Source organism: Pagrus major, chromosome 5, assembly GCF_040436345.1.
Source record: "Pagrus major chromosome 5, Pma_NU_1.0".
Lineage (NCBI taxonomy): Eukaryota > Metazoa > Chordata > Actinopteri > Spariformes > Sparidae > Pagrus > Pagrus major.
Genome location: NC_133219.1, coordinates 6,536,711 through 6,559,549, shown reverse-complemented (window position 1 = coordinate 6,559,549; position 22,839 = coordinate 6,536,711). Strand labels below are relative to the sequence as shown.

Genomic DNA, 22,839 nt, shown 5'->3' with positions numbered 1-22,839 from the left:
TAAGATATTCAGAACGTTTAAGAATTGAATTTAAAAGACGATACAAAAGCAAAAGAAAGGAAATAATCAGCCACAGATTCAAAACAAATTGCTCAGATGTGAGTGAGAGTGACATGACTACCCAGGGACTAGAGGATGGGTTTGTTCCTGACTATACTATCAAGCTCTCCATTTGTCAGCCGTGCACTTCCACGTATAGAACAATGGCAACAAACAGCACAAAGCTGCTGCTTGTTCAGGAAAAATACAAATTGCTCTGTGGTGCTCTTCTGCTCAGAGGGCTGTGTTCGTCTGTGGAGCCGAGTGTTTACTCAAAAGCAGCTAACCGATGCCTTTAAGTAGGACTGGTGCTGCTCCTGTGTTGTGGAGAGCGGCCCCTCTGCACCCTTGTAACCCACAGTGGGACAGCAGCACTGAGGTCAAGAGGAGCAGCATGAATCACATATCCCTGTCTGATTTGTAAACTGTCGGGACATCGATTTACAGGGCTGATCAAAGGAAAGAAATCCTCTGGCAGCCAGCATGAAGATGGGAGACTGCCGAGGGAGTGTAATCACACAGCAGATTGCTCTTGAGAAGAAGGTCAAAGCCTACTCTTATTGTGATTAAAACCTTTTCTTCGTGTGGGCAGCGCTGCTCCTCAACCAGTGGGACTGCAGGTGTTAACAAACGAGTCTGTACTGTGAACTGATTCTGTAGCGTTGGAGGGTATAACTGCGTGGTGCGGCATGGCGGGCTTAATTGTAATTATGATTTTCAAAATGATTTGATAAGTAGCCCCACCAGTTTTTTCAGTACATCATGATTGATATCATCTCTTTCATGTGTTAGAACCTTTACAGAGCATGTACAGTAACTGAGAAACACAGGTGGTGACACAGGAGAGGAGAACATAAGGCAGAGCACACAGAAAACCACTTCTAAGAAGTTAATTATAAAAGTCTCCTTTGACATTGACATGATGTTATATCTAAGAAAAGTCTTGAATTGATGTTAATGATTTTCCTGCTGGTTGCATTTTGGGACGCAAATGTGACCGCCTGTGGAGGAGCTTAATGAACAATGTGCAGCAGCAAAACACTGCATGTTTGACTTTGTCTACCCACTATTTAGTCCACTGAATAATACGTGCTGTCTGGCTTCAGTCTCCTCTGTAGTCGCAGTGATCCAGTCTTCCACAAAGTTAGATTTTCTCTTTCTTTCCTCGGTTGTTCCTGACCCCTCATTGGTGCTGGCAGTATAGAAGGGGAAATCACAACCTAGTTGTTGTCGGTTTAAGTTGATTTGAGATTTATAGATCATGGGTGTGTATGTTACACCATTGGAAATGACCTTAAGAAATGAGGCCCCGGGGCTGATTTGATAGCTGAGTGTGAATACTGAAAACAAAATGATATCGGGTGCAAAACAACACTTACTTACATAACCTATTTTTAAAAATATTAAAATATTTTTCTCCAAAAGCTTGTTTTAATTAATCAAAAGAAGCAAATGTTATTAATTGCTAAGTGTTGTATAAACACAAGCATACACACAAGATCTTTGTCTAAATAAGTCATTGATCTGAGAAGTAAAACAGAATATAAAAGAACCAGACATTCAATGGTAACTCTGCAAGCAAAGGTCTGACTTTTATTGCATCTTAATGGGTTTTGGTGATCTGATGAACTGCACATTTTTCATGAAAATTGCACCACTAAAGTACAATATTTCAATATTTCACAATTGCCTGGGCTCAGTGTTCAGAGTTTCAGTGCGCAAAACACTTAACACAAGATGATGTACTCTCGGTTTAGCCTCAGGTAAAGTGCTTGCTAAAAGCAAACCAGAGCTGTACCCATTTTTAGCTAATTGTACTGTCGATGTAGGGTGTGTAACATGTTAATCCCTGCATGGTTTCAATACCCAGACTGATGGCATTACACTTTTACACTTCAGTTAAAAATCCAAAAATATGACATACATTGCAGTGAAATAGCAGCAAATGAGAGGCTGGAACCAGTCAAAACACTTAATTAACTGTAAAATTATTGTTGATTGATTTTTTAATTGTTTCATCACTAGCACTAGACATTGTACAAATTCAGTCACAGTAATCGTTCCAGACATCTGGGTCTTGTCTTTGTTCTGATACAACACAATTACAGAGTACAAACACCATTTTCACCTGCTAATGTCGTTTTCCAAGAACACCTAATGCTCTGAGTGAGTCAGAGATTGTAAATGTCAGAAAAACATATGTAACATCCTATTATGAAAAGGAACACAATGCTATCAGCGGGACTGATTAACCCACTGGAGGTAAAAGAAGACAACGTGTTGTTTTTCAACAGCTTCAAACGGCTGTCACTCGCTTCTTGTTTTCTGTATGTATTAGAGTTTTTTTGGCTGGTGCTGACTCAGCTTTTCTCTTCTGTCTTTCAGTAGCCGACTGTCGAGTCTTGGAGGGACTGCAGAGATATTCCTCCATCTCCACATACCTGCCTGTCAACTACCAGGTGCTCAATGCTGAACTGGCGTTCTTCCTCAAGGAGGCCAACCAGGACTTCATGAGGAACTCTAGCCTGATGTCTCGGACTGAGCCCTTCTTCATCTACCAGGCCAGAAGTTTGCCCTCGGTGAATGCTAGCTATGGACCTCTCTCTTTGGAGCAGCCTGTCCCTTTAGAGCTCTTGCAGAGTCCAGGGACGTTTCCTGCCTCCTCCGTTTTTACCTTCAACTGGAAGGTTCAGACCTTTATCATGAACACCAGGATTCACCTGGCCAAGCCCAGAGTCCAGGTGCTGTTTTATGTGGCAGGTCGAGACTGGGATGACTACAGTGCCATTGACAAGCTGCCCTGCGTGCACATGTTTGCTTTCCACGAGACCCAGGAGGTGCGTGGCTCTTGTCAGCTGAAGGGGGAGCTGGGGCTGTGTGTGGCCGAGCTGGAGCCCTTGGGCAGCTGGTTCAGCCCACCCAGTGTAGTGCCAGGGCGCCAGAGGAACCTGGAAGTGTCCGAGGGCACGCCGGTGGAGCTCTACTACATGCTGCAGTCCACACAAGCAGGGGAGTGCCACTCAGACGAGGCCAGGAAGGACAGCTTCATCCGCTCAAGCCAGGAAGGGCTTTTCGGTTCATACACCTCCACACCGCTGAGGAGGATCGGTGGCGTGAGGCTGTACCAGAACCCCACTCCTCCACCCCTCGCTGAACACAGGCTGGATAATAACTTTATGGTCATGGTTCCTGCCGTACCCATGAGTCAGAGGGAAACCATCTCTGCTTTCATCACTGTGTCAGCCTACTCTCCCGTGGAGATGTTTACTCTCAGGTAGGAATGCTTTCCTTTTGTTCTTGTATGAAGTGTCTGGCTGCACACTCTCTGTCAGACTCAGACTGGAGTTCTGCAGCCAGACTTCTCTGCATTTTCTTTGGTCCTTTTATCCTTCCTATTCCTATATGGAATATCCCCTTCTGCTCTCCATGATGTTCTATATCCAAACGCATGCAATGACATATTTTAAGTCAAATAACCGAGCACAAATAAAATAATAGTTTGATCGCAGTTCATAAACAACACCTGTCAACCAAGGTAAACAGACTGTAGATCAAAATAGGGGTGTTAATCACCAGTTTCATCACCATTACCGAGGGGTAAGATGACGATACGATATTTGCCAATATTACATAAATGTGCCACGATACAATTTTGATTCAATTCAGGGGCCTACGATCGATATGAGACGATATCATATGCCCATTCAGTCCAATCAGTTACAGAAGAAGTGGCTACACCTTTCTTTTCTTTTTTCATTAATAATTGTGTAGATTTGCTAGCAGTTAAGTGTAGTAAAGTTTGTTCGTTACACCCATAGATCAAATCAATATTGATCCAGATGTCTCCTGACAACAGATACACAAACACAGGCTGTTAACGACGCCTCTATTGTGTCATTGACTGTATTGGAATTCCAAACACAAGATCAGAGAAGGTTAGAGGAGAGTTGGCCTCTTAACTTTACTTTCGCACATATCTACATTTGTGCAGGCATGTGTCAACATTTCAGAAAAGTGATTTGTATTGCGTTCAGTCAGGTGTGGAGGAGGATAAGAAATGAGTCAAAGTCATTCAAATCAGCTCCTTGAAATTGTTGACACTCATGGGGAATTTATTTAATAACTCTTTTAAAGTGAAGTGACCTTTGTCAGGCCTTTCGTATAACAAATGACAGCAAGTCTGCACAAACACACTCACATAGGACCCATCCAGGGATGAAGAACCATCCATAAAAAACATCTATTTATCAATGTATTTGTAATTTTGATTTTTATCGGGTATGTTTGCTAAATTATGGGATTTGTGCTTAGAGTATGGCAGTCAGGAGTTTTATTTTTGATACATGAGCTTCAAGTTTTCAGAATGGTGTGGATAGTTCATGTTTTTGTGTGGATACAAAGAAGAAAAACTGTAACCATCATAATCAGTCCAAACATTTCCTCCACACTGAAATGGCTTGATCCTGTGAAGCTGCTGCAAGCTACTAATTACAGCGAACACATGAGACAAAATGATTTAGATAACTAACATGCAATTCAAATGAGGATGTCATTAATTAAAATGCATGTCCATTAGTGTAATGACCGAAGCCCATCTTAATCACGCTGGTTTAGAACATTTATAAACCTTCGGAGATGCTGCAACGAGGGGTCACGATAATTTGTCAACCTATTAAAAAGAAAAACAAGCTGTGTTCTGAATAAGAGGGTTTATTCCGCCGAGGCAAGGTAACGGCAGAAGCAATTTTAAAAAGAAAAGTATATATTTTTATATAAATGCTGTTCCACTGTTATTTTTGTTTACTAATGAAGATCATTTACCCAGCTACAAAGATGCACAGTGGGTGCTTTAGGCTCAGAATTAGAGCCAAGGTAAACAAGTTCACAATAGCTGTTAAGTCTTAACAAGCCAAACAAATTCTCAAGACTTACGTCCTTCTTGTGTTTCATTTAATTACCGAATAGTTGTCCTGAAGTGATAAGGCAACTTTTTATTTTTCTAAATTGAGAAACTCTGAAAGATTTCTTTCATCAGTCAAATGAACAGGCCCGGCTGGCCACAGAGGCAATGCCTGCGGTGTTTTTATTTGGCAGCGTTGTGCGTGGCAGGCGCAGGTTGGCCATCTGAGAGCGACTGATATGGAAAGGCCTCTGTGTGGTCCTAGGTGATAAGGCTGTCCTCATACATGCATTTGTTAGGACGCTTAATCACCAGAGCGAGAAGACTTTGATCTCTATATTCACAACATCATTATCGTCTGTGTACGACACACTTCTGTGTCGGCCATTGTTGGCTGTGTAGCCCTGTATGCCGGATGAGCTCACGATACTGTGAAATCTGTCAAACAGACCCTCTGCTTTAGATTTAAATGTTTATTAGATTTCTGGTTTTGCACATTTAATAACACAAAACAAGGCAGAGTCCTTCATATTCCACTTCTTGGTTCTATTCACTATTCAGTATGAGCAGTGACAAACAACACATCTGTATAAAATCCTCACTTTCATTTTTTCTTTCCTCTTCTCCAAACTCAGTTTTCACCTGCGTGCGATCCATTATGCTGAAAGGCTCATGCATAATTTCACAAAATTTTAATAGCCAATCATCCAGCCATTTTATTGCTTTGTGGATGCCCAGCATGGTGTACGTTACTGGGATATTCCTATCTTGACATGCTACTTTTAATTTGATGGACTCTAATGTGATTTGACCTCCCCTGTGTTAATGGGCTGTGTCACTCAGAAACGGAAAAGTTTGACTTATTTCACTGGAGTTTACTTTGCTCTAATTCAGAAGGATTTTGGTGTGGAGCGTTTAATAGTTGGTAATTTTAGTCATTATCATTATTCATTCTGACATCCTGTCTCCTCTCCAATTGATCTTCCATGGAGAAAAAATGATTTAGGTGTATAGTGACAGAGAAAACTGCCCGAGTGATGGTAGAAAAAAATGCTATTGTAGACATATGCCACATAGTCGCTTCCTATACAAGCCAGATTTCACCACACAATACGACACACAACGCATCAGCGCAAGTTCATCTTACACATGGATAGACAAACTATACTCTACATTATACAAGATATAAATCAACAAATTCCTGCAACATTTTCCTGCTGAGCAGTTTGTGCAAGTATATCTCACCACCAAGCGCTGAACAGGACTGATGGGAAAAATCTGAACGCTACTAACATTAAATGTAAAAGACTTGCCCAGAAGATCACTGTTGTGTAATCAATACAACTTTAAACTTTGGTGTCCTTTTCGTAAAATAAATCCAGAATGATAAATCCAACACTCATCATTCACATTTTTCTGTGTCAAAAACAGTTTTTGTTGCTGTTAGCCGTCAACCAGCTGTCCATGCTTTGGAATAGCTGAAACTGGTAGAAAAACACAAAACACTGCACAAAAGTGCACGTAGAGCATGCCATGCCTTATAGGAAAACAATGGTTTGGTGGCAGCTCTTTTCTACCGACTTGTCTCGGTGTGATCGGCCACATAGACTGTCTTGCTGAGGCAGGCTTCGCCTGTGCCTCACTGTTGAACATTCAACACAGTGTAACTGACACATGCACAAATCTACAAAAATGCCTGCCTTTGGGCAAATGGAAACACAGATAACATCTCCCCCAGAATTCAGAAAAAAGTAGTTTTTTAGGAGCATACTTTAGTATTAACACAACTATTCAGATAGTGATATATGTTAAAGAAAGTACATACAAATAATCAAATTGTCAAATGATCAATAGATACAACTTTTATATAATCTCAACATTTGTTTTTTTAGCTTTGATGAGGCACTGCCTCCTCTGACTGCACATCACTGATTGTGTACATGTTTCATAATGTTTACTATTACATTTTTAAGGCTTTATCACCATTGTCTGCATGCCACGAATACCAAGGTGAAATTTAGAGGGCACCTGATAATATCAGGTGCTTTGGAACAGAAATGTGAATCAGGATTTTGTCTTAATTTGAGGATTTCAGCTATGTCTCTTTTGAATGTGCTGAATTTCTGAAAGCACATTGTCCTGTTACCTTGAGTTATAATTAACGACTAAATGAAAAACCACATGTCCTTGGAAGCCTAATCAATGATAATGAACATGTTTGTGAAAATATGAGGGTCAATTTGTAGAAGCATGAGCTTTTTTAATTTTTTTAACTTTTTAATTAAAAATCTTCTCTATGTAGCGTCAAAAGAGGCTGTTGTAGAAAAAAGAAAACGTTTTAAACATCCTCCTGAATTATGTCTTCATGTTTTCATATGTTCCCAGGATCGTATTTCCCCAGGGTCCTATGTTACAAGGATCCTGTGTTCTCAGGGTCTTATTTTTCAAGGATCCTATCTTCCAAGGGTCCTACGTTCCAAGGGCACTGTGTTCCCAGTGTCCTATGGTCCAAGCAACCTATGTCGCTAGGGTCCTATGTTGTCAGGGTCCTAAGTTCCAAAGATCCTATGTTCTCTATGTCCCAATGATCCTATGTTTCAAGGATCCTATGTTCCAAAGATTCTTTGTTCCAGGATCATGTGTTCTCAGGGTCCTATGTTTTCCAGTTCAATTTTCTGTAATATAACACACAATAACCCTCCTATTGTGTTAGGGTCACCATAAACAAAGCTGGGGAACATATGACCCTGGGAACATGGAAATGACCCTAAAGAAACTGGTAGTATTATTAATGTGATTATTGGGAGACAGGTTTGACCTCAGCTAAACATTTGTCTAGGCAAAACCCCATACTGTGCATTGACAGTCATATACTCATAACTTTAATTAGATATGCTGTGTAATGCATTAATGCCATGTAATTATGCCGTCAAAAAGTTAATTAAATCAGGATATTTCATGATATTTTTGACAAGTGACGATTTACTGAATATACTGTGAATATATAGCATCTTTTGATTGTTTCAAAATGTCAGAGGACATTATCAAAGTATTAATCATTGTGAACAAAGCTTGATTAGGCAAGATTAACTCTTTGATTGCAGTCTGTTCCTTTGCTGTACTCTGTCTTTGATATTTCTCTGCTTTGTTGTGCCGGATGCGAAACAGTATCACATCACAGTCTACTGTGAGGAGGTTTTATAGTGAACGGGAGTAATGCTTTCAAAGAATAGAGACATTTCTGCACACCAGCAGATTCTGCTCTATTGGAGGGGAGTCGAATGAGGGAAAATACACTGAAAAGGCACTTAGGACTTTAAGGCCCTTCATTTAATATGTATGTAATGTGAACGCTGGACTCATTATCATAATATGCTTTGTGGTATCACTGTGCGAACAATTTAGATTGTTATATGTTAATTAATTATTATCCCTCTGTATTCCATAGTTTATATGCAAATCAAATGCAATGAAGGAAACATTCAAAATGATTTTCCTCCTGCTGTCTCCAGTGGGATAAAGAAAAAACCCGGAGCACAAAAGGAAATTGTTCTTTTTTCTGTTTTGGTGCAGTGCTTTCTTACAGCATGAGTCACTGCACAGTGAGGGTCATTTCACGTGCATTGTCCTCACTGCTCATGCTCAGCCACCAGTTAAACAATACATCGGTCGAACATTTCGTGAGAGCAGATATTCTCCCTAACACACAGTACTGTATTTCTTATGTATAGATTACTTCCAGGACAAAAAAGTTTCCTGTTGTAGTGACAAAGTAGCACACACCCACACAACACTTTTAGAGGTTGGAGGCCTGCGTGAAAGTTATGGGGTAGAGAAGGGGGGCTGATCTTCATGTTTCACTTTCTGTAATTGCTAAGCCCTACCTGGTGTTACACCGTGAAAGCCTCCCCCAATTAGGCAATGCACTTCTTTGACATTGTCAGACTCATTGCAATTCTTCCAGTGTGTAATGAATAGGTTTGTTCCATTTAGTGTGGGTTTGTATAAGATTAAGTGTGGAGATTCAAGAAAATGTTGAGTTGTTCCAGGAATCGTGTCCAACCATCTGAGAAAAACTGTAACAAATAAATAAATAAATAAAAACAAAAAGGCAGAATCGATGCAGCAGAACCAGAAATATTGTCATTTTTATTCCACACTTGTAAAACCTGGCGCCTACATTACCCATGATGAATTTTGACTGTCGACTGTTCGATTGGAGTTTCGGGGTGTGTATTGCTTACTGAGATTCAATTCCATTTTTTTTTCATTTTCAAATTTTAAGTTTTTAGCCCCAACCAACCCTCTCTCTGAAAAAGAGAAACACTTTTTTTTTTACGCATGCAATAGACCTGTAAACATAATTTGATATGTAAAAGTGGAAATCCATTTTAACATCTTTAATCAAGACAATAAAAACTAAAAAAGCGTGGGATCATGGGAGTTGATTTCTCCATTGTTAGACAACCACCATGGAAAATGAAAATCTGTCCAATGTAACTAATTTTCCCTGACTAATCATCAATCATCTAATGTTTTATCGGTGTAGTTATAGCGGCAGGCCACCAAATAAAAAGCACCATTACCTTGGGTAAAATGAAATATTTTTCTGGGTTTGAACATTGTTTGAAAGGTTTGGGATAATTTATGAACAAAATACACCACAAATGTCTGTCGTTTTGGGACATTTTGATGCAGAAATGTTACATATTATATCTCTAAATGATTCCCCTTGACTCTGACAAAAGCTGCAACTTGTCTCCCCCAAATATCTGTGCTATTAGATTAATTACGATTGCCACTATGAATACAGAGCTACTAATGAATAAATCTTTTTTTTATTTCCACTTAATGAAGGAACTGGGCACAGATGGGCACTCTTTGGCAGGAACACTTGATCGGTACATAGATCAGATGTCGTTGTGTTTAAGATCAGCCTGTAACATTTAGCTTCTCTGATTCAAAGTTCATGACGTAAGATGCTGAACTTGACTCATAGTTTAGTTTAAATTTATGTGACTCTTCTCTGTAGTTCTGCTTTCTGTTACGATGCAGTTTAAAGATGAGTGTGAAAAACAAATTCTTCTCCAGTTCCAGTTTCTCAATACTGACAACTCTCACAAGGAAGGCAGGAATCAAAAATTAAACTGGGGTTGGAAAGGAAGTAAGAATTATTTTTGACCATCCTCTCTTCAGCCAAAGGAAAATATACCTGTGAATGCTCCTCTTGTACAAGATTAAATCCTTGTTTGAACTTTGAGCTGACTCCGATCTCCTTCCTCCAGTTTTAAATTAACGCAGAATTATTAATTAACAGAAGCCTCCTCCCCCTGTTCATTTTTGTACAGTCCTGTGAGAAAAACACTGAAAACCTTTGAGGCACACAGTAGCATCAATATAGAAATATGGAATTTACTGATCAAGTTATATTATCAGTGATTTACTCTAAGTGCATCAAATCCCTCACATTATTGCTTTTGTGCAATCAACAAATTACTTTTGCGTAAACAGCCATGAAGTGCTTCAACTTCCAAGTGTCTAAAGAAACTCTGTTTTGATCTTGCTCTGCCGGGTGTCATTTGCCTTTGCCCCTAAAAGGAACTGAAATGGCAAAGATTGGAATAAAATTGGTTGCAATGACACAAAATTCAGTGTTGGCATCAGTGCAGGGATAATAACTGTTATTGCTGTTATACTTTCATCTACGTTTTGTATGTGTGTGTTTGTGTGTGGTAAAAGGATGTGGAAGTCTGTGTGGCAGATGCAGGTGTGTTTCATGCACATGCCTGTGTGTGTTTCAGCTGACATGTTTGCCAACTCAATAAACACTGCTGGTCGTCTGCATGCAGGTTGTTTAATCGTTTGTCTCCCGTGGAGAACATTCTACCAAACATTTGTTTGCAAACAGATTTCAATAAAACTGTCAGCCCTCTGCAATCACATCGCGTATGCGTGTGTGTCTGTGTTTGTATGGTAGTGTTTGTGCGTGTGTTTGTGTGTTTACAGAAGTGTTTGTGCTTGTATGCTGACACGTCTGAGCACCGTGCTCTGCTCACGCTGAATACAAAAAGTACTGTACGAGCGGCTGTGGTGGAATCAATTTGCCTCATCTTTAAAAGCCGGTGCATCAGTGAACAAATGATCTTCCATTACGCTTCATTATGTGTGCTCCTGGACAATAGGGACTAATATATGCAAGAAGCAATGGTGTGAAATATCACCAGGGGAGAGAGAGCATCGAAAAAACTTTAATGATTTTTCCGACATTTGAGGTACAACTTCATTCCACAGTAACTTATGCAGTTTGAAGCATAGTGTGACTCAAAGTTTTGCCATAAGGCATATTTAGCTTCCTTGGCCCTTCCTTACAGTATTAATAGATTTTATTTAACTGCATGCAGTTTTAGAGAGAATTAAAGCTGCATCTAATGATTGTTTTCATTATCAATTAAAGGAAAAGCAAGGAGAGATTTTTAAGCACATCTTAATACAATGGTCACACGCCATACTTATGTTAAAAACGTTACGTGTTGCTGTAATCTCTCCTCTGCATCTACGCTGTGATGTGATTCAGCGGTAGCACAACTACACTGAAAGAAATGGAGGACAAAATCCACATTCTTTTTTTGTTTTAGTGTGAAAGACCCTCTTTGTGTTTCTCCACACAGTGTTTTCTTGTTGAGATGAGGAATATGTCCTGGTAGTTGTTGACAGGACCCAACATCGGCAATAAAACTTGACATGATTGCCAGGATAAAGATTCCTTTGTCTCACTCTGTGAAGCCTCATATCTGCTTCGTGTTACCACTACAATGCATTTTATGGATTTTGTCCTCCATTTTTTTATAGTGCAGCTACTCTATGAAAGTATTACATAACAACAGTCTCTGATTTCCAATTATTTGGCCAGCCTGACTCTCGTTTGTCCATTTAATTTGCCTGCGACCAGACATTAGCCTGGAGCAGCTTTAAAACCAAGCTTGATTAGGATGGCTGTTATTCCAGCTCTCTTCCCCCCTGGGGTGCTCTTGCTGGTTAGGTTGGATGGTTAAAAGATGCCGTGGTCAGTGATCATCTCAAAGTCTGCTGCTCTTAATCCAAAACACCCGCTTTCTTCTCCAATGCTGTTGAAAGTTTTTCGCCAGAGGTAATTTGCATTTCAGCAATAAAGCTGAAAAAGATTACAGTTGAAAAAACAAAAATGGAGAGAAATTTGGAGGAGCTAACGGCCACTGCATCTTCATGTGCCGCCGTTGCCATTTCACATATAGTATATGTACATATATACAGTTATTTATATACACATATATACATAAACATGTAGCACATTTTTTAAATGCACTACTCTTCTCCTCCCGCTGTAGTCCTGCACTTTGTTGGCTCAGAGACATGCTCTGCCCGTCAAGTGCAACAGCTTGATCTGCACTGTTGTGGTGGAGACAGGTCTCTGTAAAGATGTCTCTGAGTTTATTCATTAAATTAGAGGTTTTTTTTTAAATCTGTAAGTCCTCTTCCTCTTGTGATCAAAAACATTGATGTTAAGCTCAATTCTGAGACTGTTCTATGAATAATTAAAAATAAATAAATAAATAAATACAGCAACTTCATCGACCCATATCAGTTATAGTCACAGTTCAAGTCACACCAGTGGATATATTTAAGGCGACCTGGGGATATTTCCAGTGGTTTCATTGGCTACCAAAACCGTCTTTTTGAAACCGAAAATCCAACCTTAACAGACAGTAAAGTTGCAACTTAAAGAATTGCAACTTAAAGAATCGCTCAGTTTGAACTTATCAGTGGTTTTGCCGAAACATACTAAGCTATTAGCTTTATTTTGGCGACTGGGTTGTGGGAAGTTGACCCCCTTTGATTTTAAATTAATAACTCATTTTTGTTCAATTTACGCATTAACATTATCTTCTAATCCTACATTCTCCAAACATACCCTCCGGCCTATAGGCTGACAGCAGTAAGCATGTTGTTTCAGCTTCCAGCTTGTATCTGCAGGCCACTGGAGTCCCATTGGAACTAATTCTTCATAGAAACAAATGAATAACTGCTCAGGTTGAGAAATGGACGATAGCATAAATGGTAGCTGGCTGAAGCCAATTGGAAGACCCATCTTTATAGAAGACCACAACACAAAGATCAGCCCAGTGGTCACACACTCATGTCCGATCCATTATGGTGCAATCTCATTTGAAAGCCATCATCGCTGGCTATAAACAGGCCCTGAATCAGCAGCCATGGGGGTGCTTCTGCAGGGGATGTGTGATGAAAGACTAAGAAAATGCCTTGTCATTTATTGGCAGGCATTGAAGCCATAAGCCATTTTCCTAAAACTGCTTCTCCATTTGAAAGTGGGAGAAAGAAGCACTCCGGGGAGCAGATCTAGATGATTTAGACTAAACGTATCTGAGAGAGTGGCTTCAAATATGCATTAAATATATCTTGTCAGATGTCTCCAAGTCATTATGAATTATTTCTTTGTAGTTTGTTTATATTTAGTCTGTGAGAGGTTGCAGACAACCTGCAGCAGATTGCTGGTGCCTTTCCAAAACAAACTGTCGACTTTCTTGTTAAAGTGGCTCTGGTGTCAGCAGCAGAGACTGTCTGGAGCCCTCTTGGGTCCATTAATACTCATTCGTTAAGAAAAAATAACCCAAACATACAGCACTGAATGTTTAAGAGCTGTTTTAATGTAGTAAGGAGTCTCCTCATGTTTTCATCAAGATGTCAAGACATCAACGTCTCCTATGCTGAGCTTGCTGATTTAAATTTGTCCCATTAGGTTTGTTACATTTTTATTAGCTGTGAGTGTGTGGCCTTGCCAGCAGCTCACTGAGGTCCCGTTAACAAACACTGCTGCCAGAAGCTGGGTACACAGTGAGGCGTCAGTGCTGTAATAGAGCGGAGCAGAGTGCTGCATCGCTCCCACATCTATCCTCCATCGTTCCCACACAGCTCCATGGGGGGTCCTATCAGCTGCCATGGCTCCTTCTATTCGTTCTCTTACTGAAAATACAATATTGTACACCCAGGAATAGCATTCATGTATAATTAGACAGCACTACAGATATACTGTTGGTTTACCCATTACATATGAGGTTGTTTTTTCCTTTGCAGCTTGAGGTTTGCGTTCAGACAATATGGCAGTATATTTGAAGGCATATCTGAGGCATTTATAGCACAGAAAGAGAAGCCATTTTTTTTAGCCATATTACAGTTAACAGTGAAAATATCTTTTTATTGCACCACTTCAGTGCACAATAAGACTTGTTAATTGCAAGAGAGAAACAAAAATGCATTACATATACAATGTGAAAGGTAATATGTTACAATATAAAGACAGTAAATGCATAATATTTTTGGGGGGGATGTTATTTACAGAAAATACTGTACGAGTACGGTGAAGCTCTCAGCATGCTCTCCTCAGCAACCGATGCACCATCTTATCTGCTATGTGTGTGTTCTAGCAAAAATTATGTGTGCTTGTGGGAGTCACCATTGATCTCTGATGCTGCAGCGGGCACTGTGGACAAATCTACTACAATCACACAGAGTAGTAGTGGTAGTCCCATGTAGTGGAACCAAGCAGAAAAAGACACATGTGACAGTTCTCACATCTCACAGTGCTTCCAACATTGTTCAAACTACATATACTCAAAGTAACGGTGTATTATATTTGGCTGCTAGTCGCTATAATGTCTGGGGAATACTCGGTTCTCTCCCTTCCTTTTCTCATCTTCTCTCTGTAATGTTGCTTTCATGAAGTAAAGTACATTTCCCCTCCGGCTCCAGTCAACAGTCAACATTTCAAAACATAAACACCCGACAATGGAGGTCACCTGCACCAGCACCACCAGATCACTGCTGCAGTCAGGTTGATAAAAGGAGTGAAGATAAATTCACTTGTTAATCCCAAAAGTTAAAAAGTAATCTCTAAACTCTCCTCCCATCAGTACAAGTCTCTGGATCGGAGCAGAATCTGACATTTATTCTGATATATTTATTCTCCCAGAAGCCCTGGCTCTGAATCCGACTCTCTCCTACAGAGCAAAAACGTCTTTTGTTTTGTTTTGAGACCTCTAGCAGCAGAATTTACACATTGTAGGCTGGATCTACTAAAGGTTTGCGTGTATTAAAACGTGTGCAAACTCCTTGCACACGCAAAAAAATGTACAAACTGATTTACTAACAGTGCGCAAAAAGGGTTGCGTCTGTCAAAGGTGCAAAATAGCGCGTCTGCATCCAGTTAGTACGTTTGCAGCAATGAATATGCAATATGGGGCGTTTACATGCAATTGTGCGTGTTCTGGGTGGAGAAAATGTAAATATATTAATTTCGCACACGCAAAGTGATTTATCAAACCTGAAAGCAATTTTGCTCATAGAAACTGCTTCTATATTTAACATGTCTCAAAGGGAGGTGCAAACGGTTTGTATGCGTAATTGTGCACACATGGCTGCGGTTATTGTTGCAAGAAGGAGACGCCGAAACAATGGAAGCCTGTTTTATTTGCAGACCTTTTATTATACGCCAATTTTTCTTTTGTTCTTCTTCTGATGTCTTGGTATCTCCTTTTCACTTCATCCACTGTTCGCCTGTTTTTTCCAACAGCATTAACTTTTTCACCGATTTTCTCCCACACGGCGTTCCTTTGCGCGACCGTCAGATTCCTTTGCTGCAGCTCATTGAAATGTTTATTTGCTTCCTCTGCCAACACTTCTAATTCCAAAGGGTCGAATTTCACTTTGCGCTTTCGCTCTCTCAAACTCGCCATGCTGAAAACCATGAAACACGCTAAACCCTCATTTAAATAGGCGTGTCTCCAACACGTTTGCACCTGTTGTCATTTACGCAATCACTCTTAGTAAATCGCCCGCAAACCGCGGTTCAACCCCACACGCAAATTTCTAGATTGCGCACGCAGATTAGTACAAGCAATTTGGGATCTTAGTAGATCCGGCCCTGTATGTTTAAGATGTCTGACCGGTGTGCATGAAAGATCTTGTGAGAAAAGACATAAATCTGAACTTGATTGTAAGTCTTGTTCTTACCCTCACTGCAGACAAGAAACACAGAAAAAGTTTCTTTTCACAATAAAAAATCTGAAGTTTGCTAAAACTGTTCATTCTGTTCTGTTCATTTGGAATGTGGTTACATTCGTCTTAATGTTAAGCTCAAGACAAATGTTTTAGAAACCATTACCCATGATTTTAGTATTCTTTCCAGAGTGAGCAGGGGTCTAGTGTCAGATCTTGTGGTACCAAAACATACATCACATGTATTGCAGGAAGCATCACAAACTGGCCCAGGGCAGGAAGTCTCTGAGTGGGTGCTTAAAACCACCCAGAACATCATTGGTACCCATTTACACAGCGTCAGTGATATCAGTGAAGTGAAGTGTCTGCACAGAGCCCAAAGGATACTAAAAGACAACACCCACCCCGGCCTCAGTCTGTTCACCCTGCTGCTATCTGGCAAAAGATACAGTATTCTCTGCCGAACCACCAGACCACAGAGCAGCTTCTTTCCTCCTGAGCTCATCCTCAACACTCCACCATGAATAGTTTATTTTTCTTATAGTCTATTATTTATCAATTAGTCTGTTTAGTTCATTTCATACAATCTTGTGTTGTATAATAACAATTTAATAAATCTTGAATCTTTGAATTATAATCCTGCTTCTACCTGAGTGTGCACATTAATAGCGTCCTTTACTCAGTTTCACTAGCTTGCCCCTCTCTCTTTTGCTGTGCCCAAAATGTTGCTGACAATTAAGACACAAATAAAACCCCATATATATTCATAAATGGTTTAAAAAATGAATAAGTTATCCTGGATTTCAGCAGCGGTCTCAGTGTTGTCAAAACCCAACCTCCAATCATCCAGAATCTACCTATAGAATATTACGCTTTCTCCACGGATTACATTTGTAACCTCACTGACTAAACTGTTACAGGTAATATCAGCACACTAATTAAATGCTGAGGAATATTAAATGCACCGAACCTCACAATCACAATCAGATATCCTGCTGGAGGACTAATAGAGGCCAAGCTCTTACTACTGATGAATATACCGACAAGAACAGAGCCTCAGAGATCACAATACATTTCCCGCTCACTACATTATAAATGCAGCGGTAATTATTTCTTTGTACAAAGGCTGAATTAAATTACAATAATTCTGTCTATTATTCACTGCTAATTAAAGGGTCAGCCTATTCAATCTGCAGTCTCTTACTTACACTTTCTTTTGCCCCTCTCACTTTTATTCCCCTTCGAAGCATAAACACGATCAAAGCATTTTTCTTATAATTAATTACAGTCTCTAAGCTAGACCCCGTTAGCTTGTAGTCTCATGTTTAATTTAAGGTCAGTATTTTATGGATTCTTTCAGGGTTTTTTGTTTAAATAGTTGTCCATCCCAAAGTCCTGATTTAAATGTAGATATGGAGTTTGTAATTTCAAAGGATTTCATTACTATAGATGAACATTCTTGAATTAATAAAGTTAGTTTTAGATAGTTTGGCATTCGTTTTATGCGCTTAAACGATCAGATGTAGAGACGAGGCTAATTAGATTTTCTTAAATGTACTTTGATCATTCACCCTTATGAAGCCCATAGAAATACAGTCTGCCGCGTCGACTACACTTAAACCTCGACTCTTTGGCTCAGTTTGAACGTATCATCCATTAGACCTTGAATGATGCTCAGCTTATTAGCAGTCGGGAAGTAGAGAGATATGATTTAATGCTGTGTCTTGGAGGGAACACAATAAGACTAAATTGAATGGTTTCCCTATTCATTTTCATGGACTTTAATGTGCCCTTATAACTCAGTAATTGGCACAGTAACTGCTTGTATTATATCTTCCATGACACTTGTAGCCACTTGTTCACTGACAGCGGCTAATTATCTCAATTACTTTAGTTGTATTTTTGCTGGTATGGGGAGTAAATAAAAAAGTAGTCAGCAGTTAGAAGCATGGTGATTTTCAAGAGATCTCTCACTGCTGCTTTCCTCTGACATCCAGATAAGAACAGACATAAGAGGCTTATCTTTGCACCACAGATAAGTGTAATCAAATTTATCAGATGCCAAGTAGATTAAGATTTTGAAGACATAGGACGACATTTTAGTGAATGCTTTTTTTTTTCTTCTTCTTCTTCTTCTTCTTTAGATGTCCAAATCCCCCAAAACAAGCATGACAGTCTGTCGTCAAAGGAATGTTTTGCCATTTTTGGAAATACGCTTTGTTGCCAAGAGTAAATGAGAAGATACATTCCACTCTATCTACCTACTCTCATATCTGTTGTGAATATAGCTAGAGAAACCAAATAACAGGGATAAATGTTAGCAATGTGCGTTTCTGCAAAATACAGATATGCTGAAACTTTTCTTTATGTTCAGTTATAATTTTTTTGTCGCGAAAGTGCTGTGCGTTTCTGTCTGGTTAGGATCAGGCACAAAAACACTTTAAGTTAGGGTTAAGGTCAGTAAAACATCATGTTTCCGCTTAAAATACCTGGTTCTGTCAGAACAAACACGACTGAAACATGGCTGAAAAAAGTTGTTATGGTCGGTGACGCCACTACCACCGCCCCCTCCTCGTAACACTAAAGTCAGCTTATAAACATGTAATCTGAGCGTAATATTATTATTGTACAAATTTTGATATGATACGTATGAAATGTTTAACATATCTGTGGTTTGCAGAAAAGTAATGCCAACATTTTATTCTGGTGACTGAGCTGCATGTAGGTCATGCACAGTTAGCCGAGTCCAAGTCTTCGAAATATGCGACATCCGGTTGGACTTTCAAAATAAAGGCTGCGCGGTCAAGTTAGCAATAATGTTGCTGGTAAGACTTGCTGAAATTAAAGCTTGCTGACTGACAGTTCACAAACCATGACATATTATGCCTTTTGGACTGTTATTAACGTTGTCAATCGGTTGACGTTTGGCTAGGTTTAGGCTTCAAACTACATGGTTAGGTTTAGGAAAAGATCATACTTACATTTCATATATAGTATATGTATATGTATACATATATATTGTAAGTGACCCAACTCACATATGTTCGGTCTTTTACGTGGACTGACTTACATTACATAAATTAAAAACAAATCATTCTTGACTCTTGACCGGAATTTCTTGATTTTCTCTCTGGATACCAGGGTCCAGATTTAAAAAGCGGGCTTAGCTTAGCTAGCCTGGCTCTGTCAAAAAATAACAAAATCAACACCTCTGAAGCTCACAAATTAAAAAACAAAAAAAACAAACAAGCGTAGCTACTGTACACCATGTGGTACTGTATCAATCTTCTCATCTGACTCTTTTCAAGGAAGTGAACAAGTGTTTTTTACAGAAATGTCAAATATTCCTTCAGGAGGAACAGCTCATTTCACCATGGGACTGTTTTTTTCAGTAATGTTTAAAACACAGCAAATAAAACGCCTGGAACTGCTGCTGAAGAATAGTTTGTTTACTAATCAAAACAAAAATGTTGCACATTTGTTTAGGCTATTTTCCATCTGTTCATTGAGAATGTGAGATACATTTTACACAGTTGTCCTCAAGTCCTGTCTGGGGAAACATACCACAGATGGCCTCTGGTTCAGTTTCGCTAAGCTTTGATTTTGATGTCAGACAGACAACAGCTGTTGTGTCTGTTTAAATCAATGTGAGAATGTTTAACTTGTCTTTCTGTGCATTCTTTTACTTTATCTGTGAATAGTTAACAGAAGAAACACTGTTATAACACTAAAGTGTTGTCATCCATGCTATACTGATACAGCTGAGCCATTTGTGCATCTTAACATAGATGCTACAAAAGTCTGGAACATTGAAATAAGACTTTTTTATTGCAACTCTTTTCAATCTGCTGTTATCATATTGATGCAGAAATCCAAAGTCCCTGAATCATACAAATAATCTTACAGATTACAGCTACACTCTTAGTTTCATGATCTAAGTTTGCCTTGCCAATCCAACACGTTACAGATCATCTCCGTCCTGATTCTGATGACCTACGTCCAAAATCCTGTTGGACACCACTTCAGATGTTGGATTTACTCACTTTGTCCCCACCTTTGTGTGTGTCACCTACTGGATATTTGTCTGTCTGCATCCTTTGATCAGGACAGTAAGACATGTACCTAGCATCAGCTCTGCTCACCACAGACACACACAGCCCCCTGTGATAACAGTACCCTAGCACAGCCCCGCCCCCTCAGACCTGCATCAAATCAATGGTTTCAGGAAGAGCTACATTTATCTCCATGTAGTAGGAAGATTATTCCCTTTTCCTGTCCTGCACAGCTGCTGTATAGTGGAAGAAACACGCATATCATGAATGTATGGTACCTAACATCAGTTTCTATATAGTTTTAGAATTCGACACGATGCATTCACCTTGAATAAGGCGACCTACACTGCAGGAAACCCTTTGTGTTAAGTTTCAATTCAAACATTTTAATTAAAACTAATGCTGAAGTCTTCTGAATCCAATCATGTTTTTTCTACAGCAACCTACTCATCTCTCATCACACATCATTCATTGTTCAAAAGAAAAGTATTGTTGTGCTGACTGATGTTGCATGAAACAAATAAGTGATTCAAGCAACCGCCACAGGAATTCACAAGTAAAAAAAACTCTTACTATTGACAGTAATTATGTAATGTATATAGATCTATGTAAAGATTGCACATTTTAAAACTAAAATAGCTCTTACAAAATACAGTGGAGAGTTTGTTCACCGTTAAACAAAGATCACATCCTCTCTTGGTCCCTTATCAAAGAACGTTAAACCATGTGTCAGGATCCTGGGCGTTCTGTTGACTGACTGACTTTGGCCTCACTTTTATTAAAACATGAAGCAACGTTATGCAGTCATGTTGCTACCGTTTGAGGAATATTGCCAGAGCACGACCAATGAGTTTTAATGACACTCAAACCATCATTCATGCTTTTATTTCCTCACAGTTGGATTATTGTAATGGTCTTTTATAGATATAATATGTAGCAATTCTGCATTAAAATGTCAAAAAAATGGTTACATATTTTGTTGAGTTGTGTACTTAAAAATAGAGATCCACAATTTTTCTCGAAGTAATGGTCGCCTGTCGCCTGTTACAACTTCTGGGTTGGGAAGTCAGCGAATTTCATCAGCAATGGTGGTTGTTTTATGGTGTATTAACTACCAGCAAAGCAAGTTTGACAGCAGGATCATTTGTGTGCATCCACCACAAACAGCCAGATTAATTTACTACTGTACATTAGCCATGAGACAGCAAGGAGAGTGTGTCTCTATGTGTTTAAATTAAGGTAAACTCCCACTATTCAGCACCCACCAGAGACTCTCCCTCTTCTTTCCTTCTCTACTCCCCATAATGTCTCCATGAAATGAAGCACATTTCCCCTCCAGCTCCAGTCAGCAGTCAACACTACAATAACGACAAAAACACCGACAATGGAGGTCTCCTCAGCAGATTGCTGCTGCAGTCAGGTTGATAAACAGGAGTGAAGATGAATCCACTTTTCAATCCCAGAAGTTCTAGTATAGTAATCTCTGAGCTCTCCTCCCATCGGCTTCGGATCAGAGCAGAACCTGACGTGACTGTGTATTCCTCAGGTCTAGCCCCCAACACTCCAGCCAGCTCTGACCAGCTGAGCAGCAGCTCCTTCCACTAAACAGTGTTTTGCTTTAATAGAGAGCCACCTTGCGGGTGAAAATACATATTGAACATTGATTTATTTCACTTATTACTTGTAAAGCCCTCATGGTTGGTCCCAGATATCGGACCATTACCAACCACTGCACAGAGATCCTCAGGCAGGAACCTGCTAACTGTTTCCAGCTCATACTTAAGACTAAAGGGGAGCAAGCATTTGCTGTTAGGGCTCCTTGGCAACTTTTGAAGACTCATTTTTCATCCAAAGGCTTTCTTATAAACATGGTGTTTTCATTATGGGTATTTGCTTTCTTTTTTGAGCTACACTGTACTTTATTCCTGACGTTGCACTAAAGTCTTGCACTGCTCTGTTTTAATTTACCCACTGTTTATTAAATTTTGTATTTATTTTATTCTTTTCAATACATTTTGTCCTTGATGTTTTTATGGTTTTTATCATCCTTTATTGTAAGTTTTATTCCTCTTTTATTCCCTTTCCCACCTGTGGATAAATACGTGACTATATATTTTATTGTTTGTTTTAAAGCACTTTGTAAGGCTGTTTTTGATAAGTGCCATATGCATAAACTAATAAATACATAATAAACAAATAAATATGAACTTTTTGAAAGCACTTTCAGATTACAGTTGAGAAAGAAGCTACAGGGAAAGCATGTCTGACTTGGCAGTGATGTAATCCGTTTAATTTTTAAATGCGCCTGTATCGGCTTTTCTTGGATTAATATTTGCAGGTCTCGTGTATAAAAATTCCTGATTATAACGTTATGTATGAATTAGATGATTACATACTGGAACTGAGCTGAACTCTGACCCAGCAGCACCCACTTAACCAGTAATCATGTGCAGACAGCCAAACAAGGAAAATAAGAACTGCTCCTTGACCTTCAAACCCGATCAGAGAGGGATAATCCTACGTGAAGCATTATGCAGCACACAAGAAAGAATACATGGGGTCTCAGGAGAAGATGGGGTAATGATAACATGTCTCTATGTAACAGAGTAATTATTACTAGACCTGGACAGGAGGATGAAAAGACAGACAGTATACATGTGAACATATTTTGGTTTACAGTATGTGTACATTAGTTTGTCACCTGCTCTCTTCAGGACATGTCTGATTGCATGTTTGCAATGTACACACATTTGTTGAAGGAGCAATAATTTTTCATTGTGGCATTTTTCATCTGAGGCT

At 39.4% G+C, this 22,839-nt stretch overlaps 1 protein-coding gene across 1 annotated transcript in view; it reads left to right on the top strand.

Moving 5' to 3' along the window:
• The window catches only part of LOC140995453 (transmembrane protein 132C), a 154,214-nt gene that overhangs the window by 13,277 nt on the left and 118,098 nt on the right, over positions 1–22,839 (top strand). The window contains exon 2 of the mRNA XM_073465452.1: positions 2,425–3,313. Within this exon, the coding sequence (XP_073321553.1) occupies positions 2,425–3,313 (889 nt within the window). The remainder of the gene's footprint in view (positions 1–2,424; positions 3,314–22,839) is intronic.